The sequence below is a fragment of the Mobula hypostoma genome, chromosome 6, assembly GCF_963921235.1.
Source record: "Mobula hypostoma chromosome 6, sMobHyp1.1, whole genome shotgun sequence".
Classification (NCBI taxonomy): domain Eukaryota; kingdom Metazoa; phylum Chordata; class Chondrichthyes; order Myliobatiformes; family Myliobatidae; genus Mobula; species Mobula hypostoma.
The window spans coordinates 40,587,950-40,609,106 of NC_086102.1; the positions used below are offsets into that span (position 1 = coordinate 40,587,950).

General features: G+C 39.3%; 1 protein-coding gene across 10 annotated transcripts in view; it reads right to left on the reverse strand.

The window, feature by feature from the left end:
• stxbp5l (syntaxin binding protein 5L) overlaps positions 1–21,157 on the reverse strand; it is a 348,597-nt gene that overhangs the window by 108,857 nt on the left and 218,583 nt on the right. For all 10 annotated transcript variants that reach the window (XR_010018308.1, XM_063050648.1, XM_063050644.1 and 7 more), the window contains 4 exons: positions 18,527–18,744; positions 13,648–13,823; positions 8,063–8,188; positions 6,389–6,540 (listed from right to left, as the gene is read on the reverse strand). Coding sequence is in view for 9 of the 10 variants with exons in the window: in XM_063050648.1 (XP_062906718.1) it covers positions 6,389–6,540; positions 8,063–8,188; positions 13,648–13,823; positions 18,527–18,744 (672 nt within the window). In the remaining variant the exon portion in view is untranslated. The remainder of the gene's footprint in view (positions 1–6,388; positions 6,541–8,062; positions 8,189–13,647; positions 13,824–18,526; positions 18,745–21,157) is intronic.

Sequence of the window (21,157 nt, forward strand, 5' to 3'; positions counted from 1 at the left end):
ATACTGCAAGTATTACCTTCTCAAGTAGCCTGTGTGTGAAAGTCACAAAAATATGTATGCCACATCACATATCTGAAAACTTTCAATGCAAAGACCACATCAGATGCATAGTGGAAGGAATATCATGAGTGGCACAATCTGTTAATCCCTGGTTTTCCACTATGCTTTATATTTTGTTGAATTTCGTGTGACACTGCATAGTCCAATTTCTAAGCATTGTTGCTGTATCTTAATATTTTTGTTTACACTATTTTGAAGATTCTTTTGAAAATACATTTAATTATGCTTCATAGACTGCTATTCATTCTAAATGGAAGCATAGAAGGAGCCTTTTGGCCCTGAGTGTATCTAATTAAGATTCTTTGATGTGTAATTATTTTGGAAACTGCTTTATGAAGTAAATTGCTATAATATTTCATTTTCCTCTAAAGATTGAAACGAAATATTGCTCCACCAGGTAAACAAGCTTAATTCTAAAGAATGGTTTGATAAAGTTCATCACTGTTTAAAAGCAATATTTATTTTAAAAAAAATCATTAATTGCTCCTAAAAACAATTATAACAACAAACTATTGCAGAACAGTAGGAAGGGAAGAACGTGCTTTGACAACCCTATCAGTCTTCCAATGGGGCATTAGTTACAGCGAGCATTGTTTAGTCTAGGTCAATATTTCCCACCAATCTAGCTTCATGGATAATCAGTAACAATTAACATTTCTTATAATGGAACAACAGATAAAATATCATAGATAATTGGAAAGAAATGCAATTTTAAAATGCTGTAAAATTATTTATACAGTATCTAAATTCTATATAAAATTATCAGTTCTTAGAGGTTTGAAAGTCTTTGCTTTAGTAAGTTCCATAAAAGTGCCATTGCTTTTGTGCTTCAATAAGTTGAAACTTAAAACCAACACAACAGTCCAAAAGTGGGCACAGTCTCTGTAAAGATGCTTTGTCACTGGACAAGCATCTTTACATGGAGATCAATCCTGAGAGTCCTCAGTGTTTACTTGGGGAAAAAAAATTGTCTTGACTTGGCATTCGATTAAGCAACAACCAGTTAAAGAAGAGAACTTTCATTAGGATACTACCCAGGCTCAGAAGTATGCAACAGTTATAAAGTTAAAATGATTAGTTCAGTAAAAGCACACAATAATCACAAAGGGACGTGGCATGTAGAATTTCAGGATTTGTTCACATTTTATATATAATAGTAAATATGGACTTCAAGTCACCTAACTAATTTATAGCATTTGAAAATGCCATTCAGTGATAGAGCTCTGCTGAGATACTTTGATATTTTTGCTGCAAGCAGGCTTCTCAATTTCAAGAGTCCGCTGACTGAGTGAGACTTTAGCCATTCATGGCTCAGTCCAGAACTCATAATGGAGCAAGGGTACAAATTAGTGTTGCTGACATAATTGTTTGCACAAAACATCAACCAAGAAGAGAGAGAGATATTGGATAAATAATTAAATGACGATTAATTGTGTTTAACAATTGCTAACATTTTTCAAAATTTCCACATCTTTCTAAATGATTGTGTCAATATCCAGTTGTGTTCTTTTTTTGGTTGAGTGGGTTGGTATGAGTTGGCAGGTTAACTTTCGACATCAAGAAAGGACATAGAAGAGATATCAAAAGTTTCTGTGAAATTCAGCTGTGGAACAACACAGGTGTGTGGCACTATTAGCAAGTGCAAGGTAAGGAGATGTGACTTTACTTGCATGCTAATGTTCACAAGTTCACCAGGACTGCCAAGTTTTCTTGACTCCAACGCGACGTATTGGTGGACGTGAGTCAAACATGGTAGCACAGAAGTTAGTGTTGAGCCACACGGCTCCAGCAGCCAGGTTTATTTCCAAACGTGTGCACTGTCAATATGGGCTTTGGACTTTGCCCTTGTGGATTTCTTTTAGGTGTTCTGGTTTTTTCCAGATCCCTAAGAGGTATGGGTTGGTATTTTTAGGTATTTAATATTTCAGTAATCTTTGAGTAATCTTGTAAGTATATTGTTTGATTACATAATTCATTACGGATTATATGTAAAAGTACATGAATGGCATCATCATGCTGCTATGTCATATGTGCTTGCCTCACTGAAAGCAAAACTAAGAAGCGTACACATTATCCTCGGTCCTGTGATTTCTTTTGATTAATTTTTTGGAGTTACAAAAAATAACAATCATGACGATTAAGTTTTAAAACACAGCATCAAGATGTTCGAATTTGAAAAAAAACCAGCATGCTTTCTTCGCAGGAAGAAACGCTCAAGTAAAAAAAATGCAAAATACGAACAAAATTTATGGGTTCATAAACAGTGAGTACCAGGTAATGATAACGATAATAATAGTAATAATAATAATAAATTTTTAAAAGAGCAGAAAATGCATAAAGATAGATGCATTCGATTACATGGCAGATAACTAGGAGATGTATACTGAACAAATTGAGCAGTAAATGGAATAGCCGATGAGAAATGAGTGCCAGCTTTACCGAGTACAATGGGTGGAAGAGCCCACAGTTTGCTTGGAAGTTTGACTGCCAAAACAGCCAAGGTAAGATTTGCTGATATCATGAAAGTAATACAGAAGTACTTAGAATTGAAACCATTGTTGATTGCAGACACTTTAGGTTTCATAAGCGGATTGAAAAGGAAGGGGAGTCCATTTCAGCATACGTAGCTGAATCGAAGAAGTTGTCTGAGCATTGTCAGTTCAGTGATGGGCTTAATGATGCACTGAGAAATCGTTTAGTTTGTGGAATCTTATAAGAAAGCATTCAAAATATGCTCCTAACTGAAGCACAACTCACATTTAAGAGACTAGTAGAAATCGCTGTATCAATGGAAACAGCAGATAAGTTCACAATTGAGTTGCAATCAGGAATGGAAATGAGTGTAAGCAAAATTGCAATGTCTAAATAGAAACTTGCCTGGCCAAAGAAATTGCGTTATGGTATTTCAAGGATACTGAATTGAAGCCTTCAGATATCCAACTAAGAACTTACACTGCAGTAAATACAACTTCCGTGAGAATGACATTTGTAACACTGAAATACAACAACCAACGAGCCACATTGAGCTTGTATGTGGTAAAAACAGGAGGGCCAGGATTGTCAGGCCACGATTGGCTGAGACTAACAAAAATATAAATTTTACAAAGCTCATCTGGTTCCTTATACCATCCTTGATAAAGTAGCCAGAGAACTAGGTCACATGGAGGCTGAAGGAATTCTTCCCAAGGTTGAATGGAACCCATGGGCAATGTTAATAGTCCCAGTAGCCAAGCAGAATGGATCTGTCAGAATCTGTGGTGATTTGAAGGTTACCAGTACTGAAAGTAGATCAATAACCTCTACCCAGGACAGAGAATATCTTTATCAAACCTTTCTGGAGAAAAACATTTCAGCAAAGTAGACTTAGCTGAGGCCTACCTATAGATGGAGGTGGAAGAAGTATTTCTCACCATAAATGTACACAAAGGTCTTTATCACAATAGGTTTTCTTTTAGAGTAGCATCTGCACCTGCACTCTGGCAGAGAGCTATAGACCAGGTGTTAAAAGGCTGCACTCAGGTTACCTGGATGACAAGGAACATCTCCAAAATCTCAAGACAGTGTTAAAAAGCTTAGACGATAATGGGCTTAGAGCAGAATGCAACAAGGAATAGTTTAAAACAAGCATCACTAACTGTGCTCACACTAGTGACACATAAGATTTACACAAACGTACTGAGAAAATTTAAGCAGTCATGGATGTCCCTAGACCAAAGGACATGTCACAGTTGCAGTCCGTTTTAGGATTTGTCAATTACTATAACAGGCTCCTGCCAAACGTGGCTACTGTGCTCTACACCTTGAACTCATTCCTGCAGATCAGGAAGAAATGACAATGGACAAAGCAGTGTGAGGTGACTTTCCAAAAGATAAAGGAAATGGTGACATCACCGTCCTCACACATTATGATCCACATCACCCACTGAAGCTCACTTGTAACGCCTCACCTTGTGGTATAGGTGCAGTCATGTTACATGTTATCAGTGAACACACCGTAGCTTTTGCATTACATTTCCTTATTGTTGCAGTGAAAAACTATGCACAGATTGACAGAGAGGTCTGAAGTCTGGTTTGGGGTGTAAAACATTTCAACCAGTACTAGTAAGGGAGAGGGTTTACCCTCATGACTGATCATCAACTACTAGTGTCCATTTTCAATCCACAGAAGGGTGTTCCACTAACAGTGGCAGTACACATGTAGAGATGGGCTCGGTTTCTGGGAGGATACAATTACAAGACTGAATTCCAAAAGACAATTAATCATGGAAATGCTGAAGGATTGCCCTGTTTACCTTGAAAAAGGAAATATCTGAAAAATTTACAAAAGAAGGTACTCATCTGGAATTATACTCCCAAATGCAAATCAAAAGTCTCCATGTCATGACAGAGATGATCCAAAGGGAAAGCAGACAAAAAAAAAATCCACACTGTCTGAGGATTAAATGGCCAACCAAAATGGCTGAAATGTGCGGCAGAAATTCCAGCTCCCCCATTTTTGCTAGCACCTGGATGAACTTGCCCTTGACAGGCATTGCCTTATGTGGGGATTGAGAGTTGTACCATCCAAGCTATAATCTTAAAGTGTTGGAGGAGCTACATGCCAGTTACCTAGGCATGGTCAAAATGAAAGCACTGCCCTGAAACTTTGTTTGGTCAGCAGCTTGCCATGTACTGTTCAGGATGCCAACATGTTCAGACAATACCAAGAGCAGTGGCTCTCCCTCCCTGGGATTGGCCTTGATGCCCCTGGCAAAGGATTCATGTGGATTTTGCCAGACCATTCATGGACACAAATTTCTCGGTAGTAGTGGATGCAGCTACAAAGTGGCTAGAAGTGTTCTCAGTAGCCCCCACTACAGCCTTGCACACTGTTGATGTGCTGAGAAGCCCTTTCTCAAGGACTGGTGTTCTGTAACACTTAATCAGTGATAATGGACCATAGTTTGTGGTGGAACTGTTTCAGTCATTCCTGAAAATGAATTGGATAAGACATGTTACATCTGCAGTGTACCACCCAGCTACGAATGGCTTGGTGGAAAGACTAGTTCAGTCTAAAGAGTGCACTACAAGCAAGGACAGCAGAACACAATACGCCAACACTGAATCAGAAGCTCGCCAGTTTCCTCCTTTTAGATCACAATTCAGCACACTCCACAACCATCAACTCACCACTGATGCTCTTTCTGTGTCATTCCTTGTGTTCACACTTGGATCTCCTCAAACCCAATCTCAGAAGGAGTATGCAGGACAACCAGCTGAGACATATTGAGGACTCCTCAAACAAGGAGGCTCAATGCTTCACTCCTGGACAAGCAGTCCTGGTGAGGGACTACAGAGGTGATCAAAGGTGGGTACTTGGCTAAGATTAAGGACAGAATTGGACCACTCTCCTACAGAGTGGAGATTGCATCTGATATCATCTGAAGACAACACATCGATCATTTGAGGAGAGAAGAGTCAATTGTTAAAGAAGAAAGGTATCCATAGCTGTCAGAACACTTCCCACAGTTCCAGACTCAATTCCTACAGCCACCAGCAACTGAGATTGTTTCACAGCCATGAGTTTTCCTGCCAAGCAGAGTGCCCTCCCTCGTCATCAGAGACATTACTCCACAAGGGTAAGAAATCCTTCACAGACATTAAATCTTTAGGCTTGAATGGGACAATTTAAAAATTACTATGCTGTGGATGTCTGTATAGTAAGTGTATTATATAGTATACTGTAAGTATATGTATAATATTGTAGATATATTGTTTGATTAAGGAAGCCGTTCAGCCTTTTTGTTTACATAATTCATTATGGGCTATATGTAAAAAGCACACGAATGTCATACTGTATGTCATCACAGCATTACATCTTAACTGTGCGCCCCACTTATAAGCGTACGTTATCCCTGGACCTGTGCCTTTCTTTCAATTAATTTTGAACTTACAAAATATAACAGGTAGCTGTAAGTTATCCATGATATAGCTGGGTAGCAGGAGAATCTAGGGAAATTGAGGGGCATGTGGAATAGGTTATAAGGAAGGAAATGAAGGAATAGGACTGATGAATGCTCTGATAGCTGGCACTGACGCAATAGGCTGAATGGCTTCCTTCTGTCAGAAGGGAGTACGAGAACCATCTGGCCCAAAAATAGGCTGTTGTAGTAGTACTCAAATATAGGTATCTGTCTTGCTCTAAATTTATGAATAGATGAGTAAACAAACAAACAACATTACATCAACATTACATCCACCACAGGCGACTACTGGTTTACAAGAGAAAACAGGGGAATAAGCAGAATTTCACAAGAATAGACACTCTAACCTTACAGTTAGATTGTACCTGCAGTGAGCTGTTTGCTCTTACGAGGAGATTTGAGATGGCGTTGAAATGGGTCACTTGTACCATAAAGCTCAATGGTTCCCATACTAAGTAGAATGGTCTTCTGCATAAAGTCTACAACTGCCAAACCATTGCAGTTTCCAAATGTCACACTGGAGGTAAGACATAAAGGAAAATCGATATGTTATTTGCTCACAAGTTGCATTATATAAACTAAGTTCTATTAGAAAGGTCAAAAAATAGTCATAAATGAAGAAGACCTTTAACATCAACTGTACTCATTAAGATATGAGACATGCTCATTAACTCTTAGAGATAACAGGCCAAGTTGGTAAAATAGCTAATTAATTTTTAAACATATTTGTCATGCTAAATATTCACAAATCACTAGTGAGACGTCAGCTTCGGCTGCTGTGTACCTTTGTTAAGGCAAAACCTTTGTTAAGGCAAAAAGGGATTTTACCAGGGTGATTACTACTACTACTGCTACTACTACGTCGACTCAGGCCTAGGGGGCCGGCGTCGGGCACGCTGATGGCCTCTCCACTTCTCCCTCTCCCTCATCAGTGTGTTCAGTTCATCTACATTAGCCGTACCGCTGTCTTCTAGGAGCATGTTGACCATAGTCTTGGGAGAGCACCCAGGGTTCATCCTCCCGTGCTTGGGCTCCCATATGATGACTAGGCTGGCAGGTAGCTCGGGATGGCGTAGACAGTGCCCCATTATAGAGCTCGACATTCGTCATGTGCTGTTGCCAACTCACGTCAAGACGCGAGGGTGATAACAGAGATCAAAAATTCAAATTCAATTGTGTGACCAGTGAAACCTCAACTATTTTCCTCTGAGCACAGAAGATTAAAGTGGGACCTTTAACCTGAAATATTAATACTATGTCTTTTTCTATAGATGCTGCCTGACCTAATGAATGTTTTTATTTGTTTCACATTGTTAACATCTGCAGTTTTTTTTAAAATTTTCATTCAAGGTTAACATGAGAACCATAAGGGTGCTCAAAACCATGAATGACTTTAAAAGAGCAAATAAGAAACTATTTCAAGTTGCCAAATGGCTGGTAATCAGAATATACTGATTTAAGACAACATTATTGCACAAATTGTGGTAAATATAAAAACATAAAAAATAGAGGCAGGAACAGGCCAAACTGGTTAAAAATAAGACTTACCAAACCTAATACCACTTTTTAGTACCTGGTCTGTAGCCATGCAATTCTTAGTTTCTCAAGTGTAAATCCAAATATGTTATAATGTAAATGTGAAGGTTTCTACCTCTCCCACTATTTCTGACAGCGAGTTCCAGAAATCTAACACCGTTTAGATAAAATTATTTCCTTTCTTCCTCTATTGTTTTTAATCTACATCTCCTCATTTTAACCCTCCTGCCAAGAGAATTAATTTCTCTCTAGCTACTGCATCAAGGCCTAATAATTTTATACTCCTGAATTAAGGTTCCCTTTTGCCTGTACCAAGAAAACATTGCTAGTCTATCAAACCTTTGCTCATAGTTGACATCTTCCTTAATCTTCTCTGCATTCTGCCTTGCACAATTACATTTTTCTATATGCTGATTTAGCATAAGATCTGATTTCATGCTAATAGATAGATACTTATATACAATATGTCAAGGGTAAAGTTATTTCATGATTAGTTTACTTACAGACCATAGGCAGAACTAACTGCTAGGCTGGTGATCTGTTGAGGTGGTTCCCCATCAATCCATACCAGCTGAATGACGAGATCAGCCTGATATCCAGGAGCCATTTTGACAGGACGAGTTTTCACCCTTTAATGCAAAGTAAGATGATAGGGTAAAAAGCCTAGATGTGTATTCACATTGGAACTCGTTTTGAAATTAATTGTATATTAGTGGGAAGTCTGTAGTGCAGAGATTTGTGAATTGTAGCAGTAGATGAAACTACAGAGGAATAAGCAAGCATTAAGAGATTTGAACTCAAAAATCTTATATAATTTGAGGTAATTAAGGCAAAGGTTTTCTCCATTTGAAGTTAAAGGCAAAGTGTTTTGATCTGGAACATTTAAAATATTATTATTAATTATTATTTACACATCATAACTGCAATTACCTTGCAATCAATCTTTTTACAATTAACTTTTCTTTCTTCTTTTGTAATCTGCAATCTTCACTTATTCACATGGTAGTATACTTTTTCCATGTAATTAATTATGTTTTAATCAAGTTACTTTTTCCACTTGCACTACAATTGGTCAGACAAGGGACAATAAGTGCAAACTAGTTATGATTTTAAAAAGCAAGGTGCAATGTAAAGGTAGAAAAATAGCTAGCTGTGGGAGGACAATAGAGAATGTGGCATTGTAACGTTCAGATTCTAGACTAATTATTCGAGACAAATTATATAGTAATTAAAATTGGATATATCAAAATGAATAAATACTAAATGGTAAAGAAAAATGACAGATTTTTGTACCTGTAATGTGGACACCGGTAACAAAACCAGTATTTATCACTCATCCTGTTCATATCTTAAGCAGAGTAATTTGTTAAACCATTTCAGAGGGCAGCTAGCAGGCAACCAGATTAATAATATAGGGTCATATATAATCCAGAATGTGCAAGAACTTTCCTTAAAGACATCCTGACGGATTTTTTGTAACGGTGCTGGTTTTGACACTGTAAGTGACACCTACTTGTTACTTCACATTTATTCAATTCCTTGACTTTAAGTACAACAGCTGCAAGACAGGTTTTCAATTTTGCTCCTGGATTACTAATCCAGGTGTCTGAATATTAGTTTGGAACTTAACACCATAAAACCAGAAGTTAAAGAAATTCCTCCTTATCTTTGTCCTAAACAGGCACCTCTCTATTCTGAGGCTGTATCCTCTGGTGTTAGACTCTCTCACCATATGAAATAACCTATCCACATCCACTTCCACTCTATCAAGGCCTTTCACCATTTGATAGGTTTCAATGAAGTCACTATTCATTCTTCTAAATTACAGTGAATACAGGCCCAGATTCATCAAATGCTCTTCAAATGGCAAGTGTTCAAACCTGCAATCATTTTTGTAAACCTCCTTTGAACCCTCTCCAGTTTCAGTACATCTGTTCTAAGATAAGGGGCCCAAAACTGCTCACAATACTCCAAGTGAGGCCTCCCCAGTGCTTTATAAAGTCTTAACATTACATCCTTGCTTTTATTTTCTAGTCCTCTGGAAATGAATACTAATATTGCACTTGCCTTCCTCACCGCAGACTCCACCTGCAAATTAACCTTTAGGGAATCCTGCATAAGGATTCCCAAGTCCCTTTGCATCTCAGTTTTTTTGCATTTTTTTTCCTCAATTTAGAAAATAGTCAACCCTTCCATTTTTTTTTGCCAAAGTGCATGACCATACACTTCCCGACACTGTATTCCACCTGCCATTTCTTTAACCTTTCTCCTGATCTGTCTAAATCCTTCCATAGCTTCTCTACTTCCTCAAAACTACCTGTCCCTTTGTATCATCTGGAAATTTTGCAACAAAGCCATCACTTGCTAAACCAAATCATTAACGTATAACGTAAAAGGAATTGGTCCCAACACAGACCCCTATGGAACACCACTAGTCACCAGCAGCCAACCCGCAAAGGCTCCGCTTTTTTCCACTCTTTGCCAGTTAATCACTACCTTATCCATACTAGAATCTTCCCTTGTTAAGCAGCCTCATGTGTGGCACCTTTTCAAAGGCTTTCTGAAAATCCAAATACATAAACATCAACCACTTCTCCTTTGTCGACTCTGCTTGTTATTTTTTCAAAGAATTCTAACAGATTTGTTAGGCAAGACTTTCCCTTGAGGAAACCATGCTAGCTATGGCCTATTTTATCATGTGCCTCCAAGTACCCCGAGATCTCATGTTTGATAATTAATTACACCATCTTCCTAACCAATGAGGTCAGACTAACTGGCTTATAATTTCCTTTTTTTCTGCTTCTCTCCCTTCTTGAAGAGTGGAGTGACATTTGCAATTTTCCAGTCTGCCAGAACCATTCCAGAATCTAGCGATTCTTGAAAGATCATTACTAATGCCTCCACGATCTCTTCAGCCACCTCCTCAGAACCCTGGGGTGTATACCATTTGGTTCAGGTGACTTATCTACCCTCAGACTTTTCAGTTTCCCGAAAACCTTCTCTCTAGTAATGGTAACTTCACGCACTTCATGACCCCGACACCTGGAACTTTCACCATACTGCTAGTGTATCCTATAGGACACTGCTGCAAAATACTTACTTAGTTTGTCCACTATCTTATTGTCCCCCATTACTACCTCTGCAACATTGTTTCCCCAGCAGTCCAATATCCACTCTCGACTCTTTTTTACACTTTAGGTATCTGAAGAAACTTTTGGTATCCTCTTTAGCTTACAATACAATAAATAGTATTCCATCTTTACCTTCTAAATGACTTTTTAGTTGCCTTCTGTTGGTATTTAAAAGCTTCCCAATCCACTAACTTCTCCTTAAGTTTTTGTCTATTATATGCCCTCTCTTTTGCTTTATGTTGGCTTTGACTTCTCACTAGCCACAGCTGAGTCATCTTGACTTTAGAATACGTCTTCCTCTTTGGGATGTACATATCTTGTGCCTTCCAAATTGCTTCCAGAAATTCCAGCCATTGCTGCTCTGCTGTCATCCCTGCCAGTGTTCTTTTCCAATCAATTCTGGCCATCTCCTCTCTCACATCTCTGTAATTCCCTTTACTCCACTGTAATATTGACACATCTGACTTTAGCTTCACCATCTCAAAATTCAGGGCGAATTCAATTATATTATGATCACTTTCCCCAAAGGGTTCTTTTACCTTAATCAATTCCAGTTCAATGCACAACACCCAATCCAGAATAGATGAACCCCTAGTGGGATCAACCACGAGCTGCTCTAAAAAACTACCTTGTAGGTATTCTAGAAACTCCCCCTCTCGGAATCCAGCACCACTCTGATTTTCCCAATTTACCTGCATATTGAAATCCCTCATGACTACTGTAACATTGGCCTTTTGGCATGCATTTTCTATCTCCCATTGTAATTTGTAGACTACAGCCTTACTATTGTTTGGGGGTCTGAATAAAACTCCTATCAGGGTCTTTTTACCCTTGCAGTTCCTTAACTCTATCCACGATGATTCAACAACTTCTGATCAAGAGGATTAAAGCTTCCAGCAAAACAAAAGCTCAGGAGGTTAATGGCTTGGATTTTACTTCGGAAAAGCTAGCAAAACAGAATTCACAGATAATGCTCTGTACAGTGAACAGCAAACTTTTGACTTTTTTTGTATGTGCCTACAATTGTGGAAATCTGTAAATTGCTGTCAGGCAAACGCTGGAGTTCAGGAAATGAATGAAAAGTCATAAAAGGTGTTAAAACATGCAGATGATAAAAATCTTAAGTAAAAGCAGAACGTGTTGGACACTCAGCTGAACAAGCAGCATCCGTGGAAAGAGAGAGAGAGTTTATGTTTCAGACTGGAGACTCCACTAGGAACAGAGACATAGTTAACATTTCAGGTCCACAGATGCTGCCTGACTTGCCGAATGCTTCTAGCATTGGCTGTTTTTATTACGAATGAGAAATTCTGCCAGTACTACTCCACTGAAGGTCCTACACACGGTTGGAGATAATGCTGAATGATTATCTTCATTGATCTCTAAGAGTGGAATGCCATATTGGTAAAATTTTGTTAAGTATTTGCTAACATACTTGTTTTATAGACCAAATCAAGTTGGGTCAGATGCAGAGGATCATCTCACCAGAGTCCAGTGAGATGTAGCACAAGCAAATCAATGATTAAGTATCAGTCTGTAAATTGGTTAAGCCCTGCCCAAATTAGCAATTAGTTTTAAATAATTAATAAAAAAAAATTAATTGGAACCTCATTAAAATCCTAAAAATATCATTAAACAGGCCATGAGACCTGATTTAAATGAATATTAAGAGTAGCACAGTAGCATAGCAGTTAGCATAATGCCTTGAAGTGCCAGTGATCATGATTCAATTTGCACCTCTGTATGTAAGGAGCTGGTACATTTTCCCTGTGACTGCATGGGTTTCCTCTGGGTGCTCGGGTTTCCTCAGGTTAGGACTCACAAGTTATGAGCATGCTATGTTGGCGGCGGAAACATGACGACACTTGCGGGCTACTCCTAGCACACTCCCTGGACTGTGTTGGTCATTGACACAAACAACAGATTTCATGATATGTTTTGATGTTTCGACATACACGTGACCAATAAAGCTAATCTTTAACCTTTAGAATATGGAGGATTCTAATCGTACACCAACCGACAAAATAAATGTTCCTTATTGAGTTCCACATGGTGCTCAGTAATGGGCTGGTGATAAATACACATTTCTAAGGACATTTCAGCCTTAGTTCAGAAAAGCCTGAGCTCGGTTAACTGGAAACATCTGAATACTGGCAAATCCTTTAGAATTGCTGGTGATAGCCATGTGATTCAACACAGAACATTTAGTGTATAAATAAGCATTTATTAGTTCTCCTTTAAAATTCATAGGCTTTGTTTTGAATAAATAGTGCTGAATGATATAGGCATCCGTTAGTCTTGCGAGAGTTAGTCTTCACTCTCCAGGGCGCAGGCCTGGGCAAGGTTGTATGGAAGACCAGCAGTTGCCCATGCTGCAAGTCTCCCCTCTCCACGACACTGATGTTGTCCAAGGGAAGGGCATTAGGACCCATACAGCTTGGCACCAGTGTCGTCGCAGAGCACTGTGTGATTAAGTGCCTTGCTCAAGGACACAACATGCTGCCTCGACTGGGGCTCGAACTCACGACCTTCAGATCACTAGTCGGATGCCTTAACCACTTGGTATGAGTATGACTAAGATGGATATCAAATTTTACTCTCCATTTTGTGGTCACCTCTTACTTGGCTTTGTTTACATCCTGAGGCACAACATCACATGTTCAAAATGCAGGAAACTCAGTGCTCACATGTAAATACAAATGCACAAATATGAATAATACATAAATACAAATGCTACAACTATGAAATTATTCTTGACGCCAATGTGTCAGTAGACATTTTCAATCTGATTCATATATGGTAATGTTTTAGTTTGGTGTTAGCAGACTTGATGCATTTGCCAGGGCAATACCTTGGGGAATGATTACATTCCTATTTAAAAATGAACAGCTTTTGATTTTAAGCATTGAGATTTTATGATCTCTGAACCAGCAGTATGTAAAGCAGGTTCAACTTACTTGAGACATGGGATGCTGTCTCTTACTCCCTCCGGTGCTAATGCATTTGCACTACCAGATAATGCTGGACTCTTTGAAGATGAAAGCTGAGAAGACGTATCAGTGAATGGCTGCACCGATTCAGGTTCTGGAGTAACAATGTCTTCAATTTCATACTGTAATCGTAGCTCAAGAGCCTGAAACAAAGTTTTAAAATTAATAGTAAGTGCAATTCCATGCCTTACTGTTTAAAAACTTTTAAAAATATGTTCACCCTGCAATATTTCCTTGCTGATTTTGTTTTTTATTGGCTAAATTAGCTTTATTTGTCATATATACATCGAAACATCAACACAGTCTTGCTGATTTTCATCTTCGCTTAAAGAGGTAAGCTTTATTTGTCACATACACATTGAAACATACAGCCAAACGCATTGTTTTGTGTCAAAAACTAATGCAGCCAACGACCAATGCAGATGGTACTTGGGGAAACCTGCAAATGCCGTCACATTTAGCATTCCCACATCTCACTGTCCCTGATCATACATCTTTGGAATGTGGAGGAAAATTGGAGCACCCAGAGGAAACCCAGGTCGTCACAGGGAGAATATGCTAGCTCCCTACAGAGAGCAGTGTGAACTGAACCCCGAATGGTGATTGCTGGAGTTGTAAAGCAATTGTGCTAACCACTACGCTACTGTGCCAGCCTAAGAAAGCAGAAAAGAAGCTATTTACTGACCTTATTACTATCCTACATCCAAGACAACCTGATCTGCTGTCTCATTCTTGTAGAAAAATATCAGGCTTCTAATGTTATTTCTTAAGACTGTCATGGCTTAAATGATGAACTCTAGCATTAACTCTGCGCTAGCTGCCCCAAAATGACTCTATTTTAATGAGATCCGAGGGTAAATATCAAATGAGCCTCAAAATTCATCTCAAACCAGATTGGATACCCATGGAATTAAATGTTTGCTCTTAACATGTGAATTTGCACATACTTTTTGTGTGATCAGTTCAGTGTGCATGAATCTTGTTAAGATCCAGCAGCTAGTGGAACGTTTGCACCTGGTTCTCAGTTCATGCAGCATATACAAAGAAGTAGCTAGGTAATATCAACAACAGCAGCAAATGTGGTTGATGCAGGAAACAGACCAATCAAAGGTGGGCATGGATATATTCAATTTCATGGAACTGTTTGATAATATTGAAGTTCAACAGGGCGACACATACTGTTGCATAGCAGGTAAGGTCAAAGTCTATGTGAATGGTAGTGATAAGCAACACTATAATCAAGGGAATTAATAGATATTTCTGTGGCCACAAACAAGACTCCAGGATAGTGTCACAAATGCACCTGAGCAGATACAAGACATGCTGGAAAGCAAAGGTGAGCAACCAGAGGTTGTGGTCAATACTGGCGAAAATGAGGTAGGCTGGAAGAGATACATAGGTCCTGCTTAAAGAATTTAGTGAATTAGGTAGAAAGTTTAAAAGCAGGCATTCTTAGTTTTGTATTCTCAGGATTACCTCCTATGCCGCATGCCACTGAGGCCAGAAATATGAAGATAGTACAGTTGGGCTAAGGAGCTGGAGGGCTTCAGGTATCCATACCACTGGGCTGTATTCCAGGGCAAGTAGGATCTGCACAGGTTGCACCTGTACTGGAGGGGCACCAATATCCTTGCAGGCAGTTTTGCTAGTGCAAGTTAGAAGAATTTAAGCTGGTGTTGCTCTGGTGGGAACCAGAACAGTATGTTTTTGATCTGACAGTAAGAGATGTAAAAGAAGTGGTGGAGTTGCATTACTATTTAGGAAGAATGTCATAGCTGCACTAAGAGACATATCTCAGAGAGCTCATACAGGGAGACCATGTGGATAGAACTCAGGAATAAGAAAAGATTAATCACAATACAAGAGAGAATCTGCAGATGCTGGAAATCCAAGCAACACACACAAAATGCTGGAGGAACTCAGCAGACCAGGCAATATTATGGAAAAGAATACAGTCAACATTTCAGTCCTGCCGAAGGGTTTCGGCCTGAAATGTTGACTGTACTCTTTTCCTAGATGCTGTCTGGCATAATCACCATGATGGGTGATACTATAGCACTCCCAATAGGCAGCAGGAGCTAGAAGAACAAATATGCAGTTAGATCATTGAAAGATGCTTAAAAAAAAGCATTATTTTTGTGGGTGATTTTAACTTCTCCAATATCAACTCATATTCCCTTAATGCCAAATTTATTAGGAGAATATTTCAGTTTCCTGAAGCAATTTAATGTATCTGTCCCTATCACCACCCCAGGAGCATGTTTAGAGACACAGATGAAAGAAAAGCGGAGGGCTGTGTGAGAGGGAAGGGTTAGGTTGATGTTGGAGTAGAGTAGTGGAGCACCATGTCATGGGCCAAAGGGCCTGTACTGTGCTGTAGTGTTCTGTGTTACTGAGAAGACAGTGGAACTAGGAGTCAGAATCAGAGTCAGGTTTAATATCACCAGCATATGTCGTGAAATCTGTTAACTTCGCAGTAACAGTACAATGCAATACATGATAATATAGAGAAAAAAATAAATGAGTAAATCAATTACAGCAAGTATGTATGTATATTAAATAGTTAAATTTAAAATAGTGCAAAAACAGAAATATCGAGAAGAAAGTGAGGTAGTGTTCATGTGTTCAGTGTCCATTTAGGAATCAGATGGCAGAGGGGAAGAGGCTCTACTAGACCTTGTATTCAGGAATGAGCCTGGCCAGGTGATCGAAATTTCAATAGAGGTGCATTTTGGGCACAGTGACTATTATCTTAAGACCAGATGATCATCTAATACCAGAGGACATAGCCTCAGAATAGACGGGCGTCGTTTTAGAATAGAGATCAGTCAAAGAGTGGTGAATCTGTGGAAGTCTTTGCCACAGGCCAAGTCTTTATGTATATTTAAGGCAGAGATTGATAGATTCTTGATTGGTTGGGGCATGAAGGGATACAGGGAGAAGGCAGGAGATTGGGGCTGAGAGGAAAACTGGATCAGCCATGATGAAATGGCGGAGCAGACTCGATGAGCCAAAAGACCAAATTCTGCTCCTATATCTTATGGTCTTACTGTGGATAAGGATAAAATTGGTCCTTGGGTGAAATTGCTAAATAGAGCAAAGGCTGATTACAACAGTAGAGGTAAGAAGTGATTTTCCTTTCAGCTCATTAATGCACAACAGTCAATACCATTCACAACTCCTCAGTGAATGGAGCAGCCTCTATCTGGATGCAGCAAAACCTAGACAACATTCAAGCACAGATAGATAAGTGTAAAGTAACCAAAATGCCCTCTAGTGTTTATTCTGTCTAATATTCAATGTCATTGCCGTAAGACCATAAGGGATAGGAGCACTATTAACACAATTTTGCCCATTGAAGCTGCTCTGTCATTTGATCAAGGCTGATTTATCTTCCTTCTCAACTCCATTCTCCTGCCTTCTCCCTGTAGCCTTTGACACCCATACTAATCAAACACCTTGCCACAAGACCATAAGACATAGGAGCAGAATTAGGCCATTCAGTCCATCCAGTTCACACTGCCATTTCATCATGGCTGATCCCAGATCCCATTCAACCCCATACACCTGCCCTCTCACCACATCCCTTGATGCTCAGACCAATCAGGAAACAATTAACTTCTGCTTTGAATATACCCGGGGTCTTGGCCTCCACCTCAGTCTGTGACAGAACATTCCACATATTCACCACTCTCTGACTAAAAAAATTCCTCCTTACTTCTGTTCTAAAAGGTCACCCCTCAATTTTGAGGGTGTGCCCTCTTGTTCTGGATACCCCCTCCAGAGGAAACATCCTCTCCACATCCATCTTATCTACAGTTATCAAGTTCGTCACGCTCATCACCTTGGGTGTCTCTAATGAACAGAAACTCAAGTGGATTAGCCACATAATTAATGTAGCTGCATAAGCAAGTCAGAGGATAAATATCTTACAGATCGTTCCTTGTCTCCTGACAACTTAAAGCTTACCATTGAATTCTAATTGCCTGGATGAATGCAACTCTTGATCTCTATCACCACAAAGTTCCAGGGCAACAGGTGCTTCTAAACAGCACCACCTTTGCTATCCCTCTCTAATGCCCTTTATTGTCACCAGGTTTAAATCCTGCAACTGCCCACTTGAAAGCACCACGGGAGTTGCTTCTGGAACACTGAGAACTAGACATCCGGCAGAGTTTTGATGGGAGGTGGGAGTGAGTGGATGACGGTTGGCAAAGGTTTTGGAGTGGTGACAAGAGGGTTAGAACAACACTGGTCATTGAGAGAATTGAGTAGGGACAGATAGTGTTCAGAATGGGCAACAAGATAAGTGATTAAAGCAGGGATGGTCTTTATCAAATATTAGCATCTTAGAACCAGAAACTAGGTACGACGGATCCCTAAGTAATGTAGAAGCAAACCTTAACTTCCTTGGTGAGACCCGCTGTATTTGAATGAATCAATCCATTCACATGCTTAGGATGTGGAAATAACTATTAACATAAAAACCATGCATTATATGGTCCTTCTCTGAATGCATATCACAGAAATGAACAGCCGGCAATCAATTTTGGAAGCCAATCAACCAACACAGAATGATCATCACAAGTTTAAAATTTCATCTTTTTATAAAAAAAGTCTCAGTTGAAAAGTGAACGACATTCCATTCCCCACTAAATGTCATGTCATTTTTATACATTTTTATTTGTGGAATATTTCAATATAAAATACTGGGAAAATACAAACTGTAAGCACTGTTAACTAACAGAAAAATGCTAAGAAAATAAGTGTCACTAAATTTGATTTTATCCCTTGGAAATTAAGTACATTGTTATTTATAAACCCAGAAGAAAGAATTTGCCCTTACCATTATCTCAGCTGTAACTTCATGCTTACTAAATCTATAAACAATAACATGCGCCGAGATGCCTGCAACACAAAAAATTCGACTTTCCGGACACCAACTGATCATCTGTATTGCATAGGGATCCTCTTCGACAATCTCTGCAGTCTGCTTTCCGTCTTTCACCTTCTGTTTGTCAAACACTTTGGAAGTTTTCAGTTTGTATAATACTTGAAGAGTTACTGGCAATTGATAGACAAAATAGATCAGTTGAAAGACAGGAATGGTAATTAAAAAATAAAAACACAGTTGATAAAGCAGTAAAATACTTTTACTATACTAAAAAGAGGACCATAGATGCTGGACATCTAGAATGAAAACAGGAAGTACAGGAAATAATCAGCAAGTGAAGAAGCATTTATAAAGAGCACTTTAAGTTGGTGACACTTTTTCATGAGCAGGCAAATAAAACGGTTTTCTAATTTTCCCTATTCTATCAAAAAGTCATCAGTCTGAACTGTTAACTGTTTCTCTATCCATAGATTCTGCTGATCTGCTAAGCATTTTCACCATTCACTAATTTATTACTAGTTGGTAAATGTGTCTTTTGTCTCCTTTTGAGTCAGGGTGAAAAGTTGATGTTTAACTGCCTTGCTTTTTTTTTTAATATCACCTTTCTGGAAATCTATCTACCTTGATCTTTACATTTTCACTTGTAAATTAATGAAATCAAATTTGTAATTTTTAAGAACATTACTGATGTCCATCCAAGACAAAATACAGTGTGGTGCAGCACAGAAATGGGTTTTTTGGCTTACCATGTCCATGCTGATCGTTTTGCTCATCTACATTAATACAATGCACCTGCAGTAGTATTATATACTTCGGTGCCTTACGTATTTAAGTGTCTACCATGTAAATATAATAATTGTATCTTCTTTCATCAACTCCTATAGCAGTATATTATATTCTGAACCAGAATTTGATATATAAGACCATAAGACAAAGGAGCAGAAGTAGGCCATTCGGCCCATCGAGTCTGCTCCACCATTTTATCATGAGCTGATCCATTCTCCCATTTAGTCCCACTCCCCCTGCCTTCTCACCACAACCTTTGATATCCTGGCTACTCAGATACCTATCAATCTCTGCCTTAAATACACCCAATGACTTGGCTTCCACTGCTGCCCGTGGCAACAAATTCCATAGATTCACCACCCTCTGACTAAAAAATTTCTTCGCATTTCTGTTCTGAATGGGCGCCCTTCAATCCTGAAGTCATGCCCTCTCGTACTAGACTCCCCCATCATGGAAACAACTTTGCCACATCCACTCTGTCCATGCCTTTCAACATTCGAAATGTTTCTATGAGGTCTCCCCTCATTCTTCTAAACTCCAAGGAATACAGTCCAAGAACAGACAAACGTTCCTCATATGTTAACCCTCTCATTCCTAGAATCATTCTAGTGAATCTTCCCTGTACCCTCTCCAACGTCAGCACATCCTTTCTTAAATAGGGAGACCAAAACTGCCCACAGTACTCCAAGTGAGGTCTCACCAGCACCTTATAGAGCCTCAACATCACACCCCTACTCCTATACTCTATTCCTCTAGAAATGAATGCCAATTGCATTTGCCTTCTTCACTACTGACTCAACCTGGAGGTTAACTTTAAGGGTATCCTGTACGAGGACTCCCAAGTCCCGTTGCATCTCAGAACTTTGAATTCTTTCCCCATTTAAATGATAGTCTGCCCGTTTATTTCTTCTGCCAAAGTGCATAACCATACACTTTCCAACATTGTACTTCATTTGCCACTTCTCTGCCCATTCTTCCAATCTATCCAAGTCTCTCTGCAGACTCTCCGTTTCCTCAGCACTACCAGCCCCTCCACCTATCTTCGTATCGTCATCAAACTTAGCCACAAAGCCATCTATTCCACAATCCAAATCGTTGATGTACAATGTAAAAAGAAGCGGCCCCAACACTGATCCCTGTGGAACACCACTGGTAACTGGCAGCCAACCAGAATAGGATCCCTTTATTCCCACTCTCTGTTTCCTGCCAATCAGCCAACGCTCTATCCACGTATGTAACTTTCCCATAATTCCATGGGCTCTTATCTTGTTAAGTAGCCTCATGTGTCGCACCTTGTCAAAGGCCTTCTGAAAATCCAAATATACAACATCCACTGCATCTCCCTTGTCTAGCCTACTGGTAATTTCCTCAAAAAATTGTAATAGGTTTGTCAGGCAGGATTCTCCTTTAAGGAATCCATGCTGAGTTCTGCCTATCTTGTCATATGCCTCCAGGTACTCTGTAACCTCATCCTTGACAATCGACTCCACTAACTTCCCAACCACTGATGTCAAGCTAACAGGTCTATAATTTCCTTTTTGCTTCTTTGCCCCCTTCTTAAATAGTGGAGTGACATTTGCAATCTTCCAGTCCTCCGGAACCATGCCAGACTTTTGAAAGATCATCGCTAATGCCTCCACAATCTCCACAGCTACTTCCTTCAGAACATGAGGGTGCATTCCATCTGGTCCAGGAGATTTATCTACCTTTAGCCTATTCAGCTTCCTGAGTACTTTCTCTGTCGTAATTGTGACTGCGCACACTTCTCTTCCCTGCCACCCTTGAGTGTCCGGTATA